Source organism: Saccopteryx bilineata, chromosome 4, assembly GCF_036850765.1.
Source record: "Saccopteryx bilineata isolate mSacBil1 chromosome 4, mSacBil1_pri_phased_curated, whole genome shotgun sequence".
In the NCBI taxonomy this organism is placed as follows: domain Eukaryota; kingdom Metazoa; phylum Chordata; class Mammalia; order Chiroptera; family Emballonuridae; genus Saccopteryx; species Saccopteryx bilineata.
Window position 1 is genome coordinate 55,691,373 of NC_089493.1, and position 14,460 is coordinate 55,705,832.

At 48.4% G+C, this 14,460-nt stretch overlaps 1 protein-coding gene across 4 annotated transcripts in view; it reads left to right on the forward strand.

Annotated features, from left to right (window-relative positions):
• Nucleotides 1-356: 356 nt before the first annotated feature.
• Nucleotides 357-14,460, forward strand: part of DAPK2 (death associated protein kinase 2) — a 135,010-nt gene continuing 120,906 nt past the window's right edge. For 2 of the 4 annotated variants that reach the window (XM_066274115.1, XM_066274110.1), the window contains exons 1-2: nucleotides 357-476; nucleotides 7,602-7,705. In XM_066274115.1, the coding sequence (XP_066130212.1) occupies nucleotides 7,629-7,705 (77 nt within the window). In that variant the 5' untranslated portion in view covers nucleotides 357-476; nucleotides 7,602-7,628. Of the gene's footprint in view, nucleotides 477-2,674; nucleotides 2,754-4,842; nucleotides 4,923-7,601; nucleotides 7,706-14,460 lie in introns of those variants that run through there. The other 2 variants (XM_066274113.1, XM_066274111.1) reach the window with 2 other exon arrangements.

Below are 14,460 nucleotides of genomic sequence, written 5' to 3' on the forward strand. Positions count from 1 at the left end.
TGGGGAGGTGGTGCGGGAATGGGTAAGGAAATACTGTACCATTTTCTGAAAGATTGTGCCGGTCTATGTCATACGTATCAGCTCATTTAAATTAATTTCCAGATAAGACTTGGAGAGGTTAGCTGACTTGCCTAAGGCCACACAGCACGTAAGCGGCAGAGCGGTAAGGACGCCTGGAGGGTCTTGCTAGAGCTCTGGAGGTGACCGCCCAGTCCGGGCAGGGAGGCTCTGGGCCTTCCAACCCGGGCTGTCCGGAGGGTCTCCCAGCAGGGGGCGCCTCGAGCCCCGTGCCGGGGCGCCGGGCGCGCCTCCTGCCGGCGCCTGGGACCGGGCTGGCCGCTCCGCCCCTCGGCTCCTCCACGGCTCCGCGGGCGGGCCGGAGGGCGCCGGGAGCGCAGGGAGCCGAGCGGAGCCGAGCGCCGCGCACCCCGCCGCGTCCTGTGCGCACAGTGCCGGCTGCAGCGCAGTGTTCCGCTGTGAGTAGCATCCGTGTGCGGGCTCGACGGGCGGGACTTGGCGTGCGGACCGACTGCAGCTGCGCCCCGGGACAGGGGCTGGAGGGGGCCAATTGCTCCGGGCGCACTCTCCGTGTTCTCCAAGTCCGCCGCCCGGTCCCCGACGCCGCCCGCGGTAACGTTGGGACTTGCCGCTGTGCTCCCAGGGCGCGCTCTGAAGCCTAGCAGTTTGACCCGAGGGACGAGGGCGGCGGGCAGAGGGCTGGCACCCAGGGGTAAGATGGGAGACAGACTTCCTTTCATCAAGTTAGGGCCCCTTGACAGGGTAGAGCACCCCAGAGTTCTGGGAGAAGAGGAACCAGATCTTCTCAGCATCAGCCGCCTCACCGGACTCCTTCCCCCACCCCCGCCTTTGCTCCAGGAGGTGATGCGAGGAGGCTCCTCCGTACACAGTTTACCTGTGTGGCAGAATGAAACTGTGGTTCCTGTCGTCAGGATCCCGGCCTGGAGCAGAGCTAGCGTGGGCATAGGCGCTGCCAGCAGGTCTGTGCAGGCTGGGGTAGAAAGGCGCTATAGAAGGGGGTTGTCAACAGTTGACCCCGACTCTGGGTCCGCATTGTGGATGTCTCATGGCATCTGCGGGTCTGAACAGCCCTCACTGTAACTGCAAGGTAGAAATCAGTGTTCTCACTTTAGGAAGGAGAAAATGAGGCCCAGAAAGGTGAGCATGGAGGCCACATTGGTGGTGGTAGATTAGGATCGCATACTGGAAGAGAGGATGTCAAAGGTGGCTGTTTAAGAGGCAGGTGGCAATGTCCCTGTCTGCAGGCAGGGTGATCACAGTCTCTGATACCTTGCACTCTAGAATCCTGTGGCCGGTAGCTGGGGGCTGCTGCCATGGTTTCGGACACTCTTTCCCAACCGCCTCTGTGTAAGATAAGATGTTCCTGGGAAAATCCTGGTGATCCGATAGAGGTGCTATTGCCTTGGCCCCTTCACAAATACTTTCATTGTCCTGTTCTTCCAAACCACCCATTTCCCAGGATGTGTTTTTAGCATCTAAAATGACCCTACTGATAATTCAACAGCTTTGGGAAAGCGTTGGGAAGGAGGTACAGGGGGTATGGATGTGGATGGTGTATGCTGGTCTGGGACAAGTTTCCAACTGGCAGGAATGTGACCTGAACTGACTCTGACCACCCACCTAAGGCCTCCCTAGTTGTTAGATATGGGGGCAAACAAGCAGGCTGCCCCGTGGTGCTGGACCTTCACTAGAAAGATGGAGCTGTCTCATGTCAGCATAGGCAGGTGGCTCATCTTCTCTGAGCCCTGGCTTCCTCCTCAGAGATTGGAGTGGGTCAGAGCCTCAAATGCCTGGAGGGGCTCTGTAGTGCCAGAGCCCGCTCCCTTCTGTTGGCAGCCTCCTCAGAACCTGAGTGTGATGATTCCTAATGGTGGGGGTAGGGTGGGAGGTATAAGGGGATAATCACACCTGCCCCTTTGCAATGATCCCATTTCACTGACTCGCACTGGGTGAGGTGAGTGAGGGTCTCTGAGAGTTCAGGAGATTGAGCTAGGACCAGTGGGGAAGGGGACCAATGGTGGGATTCAGCTGGTTTGCACTAGTTCGGTAGAACCTATACCTAATTTTTGCTAAGTTTGGTGAACCAGTTGTTAAAACAGCACTTGTAATCAGGGTTCTCTCTAAGGTGGGTGCCTGGGCAGCCACCCAATGTGGAAATCACAGTTTACATTCTTTACTCTTTTTTTTTTTACAGGGACAGAGAGTCAGAGAGAGGGATAGACAGGGACAGACAGACAGGAACGGAGAGAGATGAGAAGTATCAATCATCAGTTCCCCACCGTGAGACCTTAGTTGTTCATTGATTGCTTTCTCATATGTGCCTTGACCACGGGCCTTCAGCAGACCGAGTAACCCCTTGCTTGAGCCAGCGACCTTGGATTCAAGCTGGTGAACTTTTGCTGGTGACCTCGGGGTCTCGAATTAGGTAGATATTAGACTAATTCATAAGGTAGATATTAGACTAATTCAGCACTCAAGCTGGCGACCTTGGGGTCTCGAACCTGGGTCCTCTGCATCCCAGTCTGACACTCCATCCACTGCATCACCGCCTGGTCAGGCCATTCTTTACTCTTTTTTAATGTTCATCTGTGCAGCAGTGTGTTCTAAGTGCCTGTAATGTTCATTCCGTCCATAGGTGGAAAAAATTGCAAGTAAGGACACCAATCAAGAAGCAATATGGAAATATCTTTAACAGTTTTATTGTTTTTTGTCAGGTATTATTTAATATTTTTTCATTAATATTTAAAAACTCTTATAATCTAGTTTTGTATACCTCTTTTATTGTTCTTAAGTATTAAATGCATGAAATAATAAACTACCTTTCAGTATATCTTTTTTTATACTTAAAATGGTCATTAGGGCAGAGAACCGGTTGTTATATTATTTGAATCCCAGCACTGAAGGGGGCTTAGCGGGATTGAGAGAGTCCTATGGGTGATCCTCTGACCCTGGAGACTGTTCCTAGATTGTCCCTCTGAGGCTACTGACTTCCCCAACCCTGGTGCCACCATCAGAGGTGCTGTCAACAAGAGCCCAGGAAGAGCAGCAGAAGTGAGTTTAGCACATCCCTTCCCTTGTCTGGACCTCAGTTTCCTCCTTTTGTTAAACAAGTGGGTTAGGCTAGAAGGCAGTGGTTTTCAGAGCCTCACCCCCACCCCATGAGTCCTTACACAGCACCCGCACAGATGGTATGAGTAAAGTGGAACTGCTCTGGCTCCCCTCCCTCACACTGGTGGCTCCTGAAGCACAGACAATCTTTGAGGCCCCTTTCTGTGATGTTCTAGGAAATCTGTTTTAACCTCAGAAGTGTTGCCCAGTGTTAGGGTTAGGGGCAGGAATGTGCATTCTAGAGATCCCTTTAAGAGAAATGTGGGCATTCAGAGGGGCCTCATCCTTGGAATGTCTGGAGCTGATGGCTTGTACCTCTGGCCAGAAGTTGTAGCTGTGTCCCTCTGCTCTGCCACGTGGCTTCATTTTTTCAGGGCCAGAAAAAGTGCTTGTGCCTCTGGGTACTAATTTGGGACTAAAATCCCACCTCAGAGTTTCTCTTCTTTAGTTTCATGTTTTAAACGGATAAAATGCTAATCATCTTAGGGAGAGAGGTAAGGAAAGGGCTTTACATTCTCAGTTGTTTTTACCTGATGAGGTATCATCATTTATGGAGTGCCTACTGTATACCAGCTACTACAAGGGGACAGAGGTGAGACTGTCACAACCCCTGCCCTTGTGGGGCTCCAAGACAATAGGTTGGGGAAAGGAACTCACATTTGTAGGGCCCATCTCAGCATTTTATATTTAAAGCATTTTATATTTGTTATCTCATTTGTTTCATAAAGTAGATATTAGACTAATTTTTTTTATTATGTAAAACTCTGTACAAACTAAGCGTGTATCCCAAAAACCCAGGTAACATTACCCAGATCAAGCATTGCCAACACCCAGAAACCCCCTTGTGTTTCCTTCCAGGCACAAATCCTCACCCAAAGGTAACCACTAGTCTGACTTCTAGCACCACAGAGTAGTTTTGCCTAAGTGGAATCACACAGTATGAAGTCTTTTGTGCCTGACTTCTTTCATTCAACATTATGTTTGTGAATTTCAACAATGTACAATTGCAGGTAGTAGTAATATATTCTTATTGTTGTATAGTAATTCCATGGCCTGAATATACCTCTATTTATCCATCCTTCTATTGATGGCCATTTGATTGTTTCCACTTTTTTTTTTTTAAATATACAGGAAGTGACTTAAAATTTTTTTTAAATTTATTTATTCTTTATAGAGAAGAAAGAGAGAGAGAGAGTGTGTGTGAAGGGTTAGGAGCAGGAAGCATCAACTCCCATATGTGCTCTGACCAGGCAAGCTCAGGATTTCGAACAGCAACCTCAGTGTTCCAGGTCGACGCTTTGTCCCCTGTGCCACCACAGGTCAGGCAGTTGTTTCCCCTTTTTAGTTATTAATAGTGCTGCTGTGAGCATTCCAACATGGATCCTTTAGAAAACATCTGCATGCATTTCTCTTTGGTAAGACCATGGAAACAGCCCAACAGTGCCCAGAGTGTCCCAGTGTACTAGTTGCTGCACACACTCATAGACTCTAAGCATTGTCTAGACTCATTTTCCATGTAAGTGATTTGAAGCTCAGCAAAGCTGTCCTGGGCTCAGTATGTGCTAGTAAGTAGTAGCGCTGGGACTTGAACCCAGGCTCATGTGACCATGAATCTGTGCTCTATTCCTCTGGGTTATATGTAGACATAGATTATGATGAGCCAAGATGTGATAAACTGTCTCTCTGAAAATCTAGGAAGAGCTCTCTCTGGAAATTTAAAGAAGGGGAGAATTTTCATCTGTTTTGGCAAGAAAACGGGTCATAGAACCTCACAGGTATGGTAGCATTTGAGCCACTAAGAGGGCTCTCCAGACGGGTTTTCCCTAGAAAGGGCCCAGGCTGAGCGGAGGCATGGCAGGCATGGAGGTTTTGGTAAAATGGGAAATGTCTACTTTGGCTGTAATATAAAATATGTGTGTGTGTGTGTGGGGGGGGGGAGATAAGGACAGGAAGGTGAGTTGGGGCCAAACTGGGGGGCCTAGTTTGTCCGTTAGGGCTCCCCTGCCCTCACCCCAGCCATCCAGGATACGGAGCCCAAGGATGGGCTTGTCCTTTTGCTGGAAAGCTAGGGCTGCTTCCAACCTAGCTCAGCTTCTGATAGCCAGTGTCCCTGGCCTTGTGCCAATGGCAGATCTTAGCTGTTTCTTGGGACCACTCTCAGGGCATCTACCGACAGAATTTGTTGGAGTTTACTGCTTCTATCTAGCTGTGTGAAATTAGTAACCTCACCACCCAGCCTGCAAGTACCTGACCCAAATAGTTTATTTGGGAGGACTTTTTCAGCACAAAAAAGATGGTGCGTAGCAGTCCTGCCACCCTCTGGGTTCGTCTCAGGAGATTTGCCAGGGTGGGGGTGTGGGTTGAGCATGGGTTGAACTTCTGATTCTGGTCAAGCCACATTTGCCAGGAGGATCCCCAGACCTTGTTCAGAAAGGAATGGAATCAGTTGTCTTTTTTTTTTTAACTGAGAAGAAGGGAGATAGTGAGACAGACTCGCGCATGCGCCCCAACCGGGATCCACCCAGCAACCCCCATCTGGGGCCGATGGTTGAATCAACTGAGCCTCAGCTCCTGGGGCTGACACTTGAACCAATTGAGCCACTGGCTGAAGGAGGGGAAAAAGGAGAGAAGGAGAAGAGAGGGTGGGGGAGAGAAGCAGATGGTCACTTCTTCTGTGTGCCCTGACCGGGAATCAAACCCAGGATGTCCATACGCTGGGCCAATGCTCCATCCACTGAGCCACTGGCTAGGGCCAGAATTGGTTGTCTTAATGACTGTGGGAAGCAGAAGCACAAATAGTAGTCTGGGATGAGTCAAACAATAACAGTAACAATCATCCTTTCTTTTTTTTTGCCCATCACAATGGATCCTTACACAGGTGTGTGAAGTAGGTAATCATCCATGTTTACAGATGAGGGGGATTGCATTCAGAGAGGGTGCCAACCTGCTGTGAGTCACATGGCTAATATACAACCAGACTAGCTTGGAACTGCAGCTCCTGGAGCCTGCTCTCCTTAGTAGCCCATCCTCCCTGGGCCCTGGCCGAGCACAGAGTGAAGACCAAGCAGGGAGGAGGATGTGTGATGGACCATGAGTGCTGACAGGCAGAGGTCGGCAGGTGACCCTGAGAGTAAGGTCTGGGTACCAGGTCAGCTCGGTCTGGAGGTCTTCAGGGATGTGTGTACCTCCTTGGAAGGGCGGGAGGCAGGTGGCATCTTGGTAACCGAGTTCTAGTTTGCAGGGGACAGAATGGAGGAAAGAGGGTGGAATGTACTCACATTGCCTGAGAGTTAGAACAGCTCCAGCCACTTGACATTGATGAGACATGCCCTTATGTAATGATGCCTCCACCCATCCTGGTGAGAACAGTCTTTTGGGGTTCATGGGGCACAGGCGTGGTTGGTATCTGATTGGCAGGCAGAAGAAAAGCTGCCAAGACTTGGCCTAGATGAGCTCTGAGAGGCCATGATAGTGACTACTGGAAGACACATCCGCAGGCAGCTGGTGTTATCTTTGTGACTTGCAGACTGTGTCCCGGGCCTTGCCCTTGGGGTGCTGTTGAGGGTGGCATGTGGCTGTCCCAGGAATGGGTAAGCTCCTTGAAGCAGGGGGGTCCCAGTGCAGGATGCAAACAGCCTCTTCTGTTGGAGTGGTGAGCACTCCTCATAACTCAGAGTAGTCCCATGCCTCTCAATGAGGTGCCCTGGGCAAGCAGTTAGCTCCGTTATATAGACGAGGAAACTGAGGCTCCTCTGACAAGAGCCGAGGTCACAGAACTCAGCTGTGAACTAAATTGGAACTAGAGCCTCAGGCTCTTGACTTCTGATGCCTGTTGTAATTTGCCACACCGCTCCCACCCATCTTTCCCTGGGGGTGAGGGTGAAAGGGTTGACAAATCAGTTCACACTCACATTCAGGTGGCACACACCCCAAACGAGCTGAAGTCAGGAAAATTCCTTACCTTTGACTGCATCTTATAGTTTACAAAATAATGCCGTGATCCAATGATGGTTTTACGGTATTAGCCCCTTCCACAGACAGGGAAGCTTAGTCTTCCACAGTTTAAATGACTTACCCAAGCAAAACTGGGACTTGAACCCAGATCTTCTGACTCAAAAATGATTGCTTTTTTCCCCTGTGTCATGGTGCCTCTTTCCCCAGTATACCTGAATTTCCTGAGAACAAATTGCTGAAGTTGGCATGGTTCTGTTTCTCTGAACTTGTTCAGAGCAGATCTGAATCAGGGAGGAGGGCTCTTTTTCTGCCTCCTTCACAAATTTGAGTTACTCTGAAGGAAACCAGACCCACGCAGCAGTGGTCACAGGTGAGGAGAGGCTGATCTTGAGTAATGAGGGCTCTGGACTATTGTTAAATTATTCTCTCTCTTGCAGCAGATTACTTTTAGGCTCAGCCTCTTAGGCTTGTGCCAATTTACATGCCTGTCCTAATCTTAGTTTCAGGGCTGTCTGCTCCAGACCTCAATGAGGAGTCCAAACATGGAGACTTTCAAGCAGCAGAAGGTGGAGGACTTTTACGACATCGGAGAGGAGCTGGGGAGGTAAGAGACCGTGGCAGGCGGAGGGGATGCCTGGCGGAGCCAAGGATAAGTTTCTTGCTGTGCACTTGTCAATTGATCTTGTCACAGGACTTGGGGGAAGCTTTAAAAACCATCCTGAGGTCTATTTATTTATTTTATAAGTTTTTATTGAATTCATTGGGGTGACATTGGTTAATAAAATGATAGAGGTTTCAGGTGTACAATTCTCTAATATGTCATCTGTATATTGTATTGTGTGTTCACCATCCAAGGCCAATTAATCCTTTTTCTGTCATCATTTATCCTCCCTTTACCCTCTTCTACCCCCCCCCCCCGCCCCTCCTTCCCTCTGGGAATCACCCTGCTGTTATCTGTGTTTATGAGGGTTTTTGTTGTTGTTTCGTTTAATCCCTTCACCTTTTCCACCCAGTCCCCCGAACCCCCTCCCCTCTCTGACAGTTGTCAGTAATCCTGAGGTTTATTCATCTTTATGGGCAGCTCTGCAGTCGTTTCTCTGAAAATAAAGACACTAGCAGAAGGGGCTAGAATTGTTGAGCTCTGTGTTTTCAGCACAAGAAACACACGTATTCTGGTGAAGAGTTACGGCGTATCTAAAAAATTCTTGGTTTAGCGGTTACTATTTTCCCAAAGCCCTCACCAGGCTTCGGACTGAGACCTGACCTATTGATTTTCTTCTCTGAGTTCGACTTGGCATTCTCCCTGACTCCCAAGATTTTGTTTCATGAGCTCAGAGCCTGAATGGGAGGTGAAGTAATCCTCCTGGAAGTGTATTTGCATTGAGTAACAAGCCACGCAAACAAAGTCACAAAGGTTCCTAGGATCTGAGTTATTGCGTGCATTTTCAGGTTTGCTAAACACAGAACACAACCAGGGCTAACCTCTGAGATCTGAAAGTAGTTACTATTTGGAGAGAAATGAAGATTTTTCCAAAGCTCTCTTCTTGCCTTCCATTCCTAACAACTGCTAATGTTTAGATGTTGTTTTAGTGATTATAGAACGCTAGTCCTAAAGTTTCATTCTCACAACAGTGAGTGAAATGGGAATTATTTTTACTTTCATTTTTCAGATGGGGAATCTGTGGTCCCAAGCGTTTAAGCAAGTTGCCCAAAGTTGTTCAGCCAGCAAGTGACATAACCAGGGTCTGGCCAGTTCAGTTTGTCACTGCACACCTGTTGTGCTCTCTCCTAGGAGTATGGTACTTGTACACTCACATCTGCTCACTAGTATACCCAGCCTCAGCTCTTCTCACACTCAGTGAAGTAAAAACCTGGGGCTTTACGGCCTCCACTGTATCCAAGACGAAAAGCAGGAGGCCCTTCCTCTTTATAGAGCTCTTGGGTCAGCACTAATTCTTCACTTTCTTTAATTTTAAAAAGACAAAACAGAAAGAGCTTCCAAGTCAGAGCCAGACTCTGAGAAGAGTGGGAGGTGCAGGTGCTGTAAGTTTAGGCAGTGCTTGTCCTGGGTCACCGGAAGGCTGTGTGCTTGAGGGAGCAAGGGACACAGAGACACCAGAAGGGAATGGCCCCTCCGCTTTATTTCAGAGACCAGCTGACACAGGCAGTCCAGGGCCTGATGAAAGGGTGGAGGAGGACAGAGGGCCAGAAGCTGGGGTTGGTCAGTTGGAGTCTGCCTCTGACAAGGAGGCCAGGCTCTCTTCTTCTCAGGTGCTTCTCCTGACCTGGGTGACACCAGGGGCAAAGTGGCATCCTCAGCAGCAGACCCAGCCCATAGCATTTGATTCAGTGGCCCCACCTTGGCCACATCCTGTGTGTAGTGGTCTGTGCTAAGTGTTGTGGCTACCAAGATGAAGAGGACACAGTCTCTATCTTCTTGGAGCTCAGGTGGAGGTGGGGGCAGCCACACACATAACAAGGGCACAGTTGGATGGGACTGGTGCCGGAACTGAGAACTGAGCAGTTGAAACTCTGAAGAAGGAAGTAGACACAGTTTCTAGCCCTGGCCGGTTAGCTCAGTTGGTTAGAGCATTATTCTGAAACATTAAAATTGTGGGTTCAATCCCCAGTCAGGGCACAGGGTCAGGGCACATATGGGAAGCAACCAATGAATGCATAAATAGGTGAAACAACAAATGAATGCTTCTCTCTACTTTCCTCTCTATGCCTCTCTAAAAATCAATCAATTAAAAAATAAAAGGAGAAGTAGTTTCCTTGAAAATTCATCTATTATACCTTCCTAGTCCTGTCTTTCCCCATGCACTGTATCAGAGCTATTAGAACTAGAAGAGATCTCGTGTTTTCTGATGCTCCCCTGTAACAGGGTATGAAGGTCCCATGCATCTCACAGCCTGGGGAGCCTTAAAGAACCCGCCTACTTTTGTACAGTGCTAACCAGCTATGAAGTGGGTAAGAGGCAGTAGAGGCTTTTGGAACGGCTTGACATGCTAGGATTTGTGGTCTATATGGGCTGGCAGGTCACTAAGGGGCTTTTTCAACAGACTCTTCATCTGACAGTTGAGGAAACTGAGGCTCAGAGAAGGGAAGGTCTTGCCTGAGGCCATAAACAGACTGGAAAGAGAGCTGCCTCCACATGACTACTCAGCTCCTGAAGGGACAGTGCTATCTTTCTCTCCCCATCTTCTTTTCTTTGCTTAACATACTATTAAGGACCTCCTGTGTGCCAGGCACTGCCCAAGGTAGTGGTGAGCAAACAGGAATACTCCTGTCTTCTTATGCAGCTTCTGTTCCTTTGGTGGAGAAAGGTGTTAAACAAGCAAACAAGGGAACAGAAAAGGATAAAGCATTTTGACCTGTGTTAAGGGCTATGAATGGAGAGGATAGAGGATGTAGGTTAGATTGGGTGGTCAGGGAAGGCACTGTTAATTGAGAACAGAGGAGTTAATATGCAGGTAGAGGCAACAGCATGGGCATAGACCCAGAGATGGGGAAGGAGCTGGGGCATGAGCTGCTGGAAGGAGGCCAGTGTGGCCTCAGAAGGTGAACTGTGGGCAAGTAGTACTAGGTGAGGTTGGAGACCTCAGTGGGCGCCAGATGTAGCCCACAAGATCCCTGTCAACACAGAATGGTGGGAGAGGTTTGGCTGTAGAGGCCACACAGATTGGGGTTGGGGTCCTCTTCCTAGCTGTGCAACCTTAGGGCAACTCACTCAACCTCTCTGGGCCTCAGTTTCATTACCTATATGATAAGAATAATAACAGTACCTATCTCATAGTTGGGATTAAACGAGATGCCGAGTCTATAGTGTGCGTCACAGAGCTGGGCACAGGGTAAGTGTTCAGTGAACAAGAGCTTCTGGTCTTTGGGAATCCAAGTCCTGCTTCACCTATGGAGCTTCTAGGAGAAAGGTGTGGGACTCTGCAGGACGAACGGTGGCTGGAGGGGGGCCACCGTTCTTGTTTTGGAGAGAGCTGTGTGTAAACCTGCTTCCTCAGCTGTCAGTGAGTACTCTAGCCTAACTCAGGGCTGGCTTGTTGGTTTTAGCTCTTCATTAAGTTCTTACTATGCAAAAATGAAAAGGAATGTCAGTCATTTTTCATTTTTATCTGTACTGGTGGATGAAGTGCACAAACATAATGTTGAGTAAAGGAAGCCAGACTCAAAGTCCACAGTATGTGGAGTTCATACTGTGTAATTCCATTTGTGTAAAGTTTGAAACAGGCAAAATCAATTAGATGTGCTAGAAATCAGAATAGTGGTTATTTGGGGCACTAGTGACTGAAAGGGGACACAAGGGAGATGGGGATTTCTGGGGCATAGGTATTGTTCTGTTTCTTGATCTGGGTGTCTGTTTCACTCTTTGTTCATTTCATGAAAATATATCAAGCTGTACACGTACATGAACATTTTCCTGTACATATGTTATTATATATACCTTAGCCAAAACCATGTGTTAACAAGCAAAGAATCTTTAACTCCACTTCCTGCCCTGGTCTGGTCCCTGAAGCACATGTTTTTGATTCTTTTGGAGGCCTTCTCTCTCCTTGTCCTACAAGTAAGAACATCTGTGAGAAAATCTGCTGAAGCCAGCTTTGGATGGGGACAGCGTGCCCTGGCGGGAGAGTCCTGAGCTCGACTGGGCCTGGCTCTGCACATCTCACCTGATTTCTGGCTCCCAGCGCTGAGTGCAGACACTTGACTGTGCTCACGTGTTGGCGGCAGCCTTCTGGGGATGCTGGAGCGACTGGGGAAATGTTGGCCTGCAGATGCTGGCCTCTCCCAGACTTGGTAGCCACCCTCGGACAGTGCTGAGGAATACAGAGCAGGGCTCATAAAGAAAAACCCCTCGTTTTATAGACAAGGCTAAGGTCAGAGAGAGGAAGTGGCTTGTCCAAAGTCACATGGTGAACCAGTGATAGACAGTGGGGAGGATTGGAGGTCTGACTCCTCGTCTAGGGCTCTGGCCAAACCATTAGGACCCACAGAGCACAAACTCATTTTTTCCTTTAATTTGAATGCTTCTGAGGTGTGAGTAAGGGAGAATATATGATAGGGTGGTCTTTTCTGTTTGATCTTGCTGGTAGAGTAGCAGGGTCAGAGTTAGGAGGTAAGCACTTGGGAGGGGATGTCCCCTAGAGGAAGGGCACTGGTAGTTAGGTCCAGTGGTGAAGTGAATACTATATGCCCAAGAATACAGGTAATTTAATGTAAGCAGCGTCAGTGGTTTCTTCCTTCCCAAACTTATATAGTTTCCTTTACTTAGATTCTCAGAGGTTATCGTGTTAACATAAAATCATTAAATGTCAGTGTTGGACTGGATCTCAACAAGAATTTAGTTCAAATCTCCATTTTATAGGCAAGGAAACTAAGGCCCAGACAGGGGAGGTAATTTTTGTAAGGTCACAGAGCAAGCAATATAGGAGGTGGGATTTAAAGAAGCTTTTCAACTATACTGTGCTGGTTTAAACAGACAGAAACTATCTGTAGGTTCATTTAACTGTTTTATCCTCAGTCCCCACCTTTCTCAGGGAGTTTCACCAGATCATTACCCCAAATGTCCTATCATCCCCTCCCAGCTCCCTGTTGGAGATAGCTGGAAGCCATGCTACTTACAGGAGACTCACATATACAACCTAGGTGCTTACCGTATTTCCCCATGTATAAACGCTCCCATAGATAAGATGCACCCTAATTTGGGGGTCCAAAATTTGAAAAAAAAAAAAACGACATGAAGTTATTGAGCTCAAGTTTTATTCATCATAAAATTCACATAACTCCTCATCTGCGCAAAAAAGCAAGAAATGCAAGTAAAAAAAAAACCTACAACCATTGTATAAGATGCACCCAGTTTTTAGACCCCAAATTTTTCGAAAATGACGCATCTTTTTCTTTTTTTTTTTTGTATTTTTCCAAAGCTGGAAACGGGGAGAGACAGTCAGACAGACTCCTGCATGCGCCCGACCGGGATCCACCCGGCACGCCCACCAGGGGGCGACGCTCTGCCCACCAGGGGGCGATGCTCTGCCCCTCCGGGGCGTCGCTCTATTGCGACCAGAGCCACTCTAGCGCCTGGGGCAGAGGCCAAGGAGCCATCCCCAGCGCCCCGGTCATCTTTGCTCCAACGGAGCCTCGCTGCGGGAGGGGGAGAGAGAGACAGAGAGGAAGGGGAGGGGGACGGATGGAGAAGCAGATGGGCGCCTCTCCTGTGTGCCCTGGCCGGGAATCGAACCCGGGACCCCTTGCACGCTAGGCCGATGCTCTACCACTGAGCCAACCGGCCAGGGCCGAAAAATGATGCATCTTATACATGGGGAAATATGATAACTTGAAGAATCTCCTTTTGTAGGGCCTGGAGCCTTGGACCAGGGAGGGATCCACTGAGCTCAAGCCTCATTTTTCCTGGGAGCTGAGGAATTTCTTGGGACAGCCATATGGGAAGGCCAGACCTGAGTCTCCAGTGGGGTCCCCTGTCATGAAGATCACTCACTGTACAATCAGCTTAGCCTGGGCAACCTCTTTTGGAAGGAAAACAGAACCCTTCAGGAGATGTGTAGAGCTCAGGTTTACCCAGGCTGGGTGCTAGAGCAGTCTGGCCACAGAGCGCAATAGAACACAACAATAGTAGTTGTTTACCTGTCTCAGTCCCTGGGAAAAGGGTTTCCAAGGGAAAACAGTTTCTGAAGCAAAAGGGCTTTTACTATTTTTTTTTAATGAAAAAAAATTTTTTTTTTATTATAGAAGGGCTGCATGGCAAATGCCATAAAGTTATGATGAGTTAAAGTGAAAGGTAGAACCCCTCTGCTCTCCGTCTGTGTCTCACGTCCACAGGTAGACTTTGATGATAATTTTCTTCTTACTTAGAACTTTGCTAAGTTAAGCAAGTGTGCATGGACCCAGATGGGATCACATGACTGTAAAAATCTACAACTTGCTTTTTTCACTCAGTGAAATGCATTGAATATCTTTTATACAGCCATGTATATAGATCTGTGAGACTTACTTTGGATGCAGGTTTTTTTAATAAAAAATTTCAGAAGACTGTTTAAGGCAATACAAGATTAGCAGCCTTCACACAGCAGCTATTTTTATTCCTGCTTTACCTTCTAATCTTTCCACGGCTATTTCTCACGTCCACACATCCCCTCCTCTTTTGTGTGTACACATACACATTCCCCCAAGTGCTAAGCTACCAGAGGCAGGCTGGGAGACTGAGGCGAGCAGGACCAGCCTCACGGGGTGGAGGGTGTTGCCCGGGGATGACATTAGGCTTATCCTGGCTCACATTTGTTTGTATTGGGCCATCAACTCTTTAGAGCAGGGGTCAGGAGCCTATGGCTT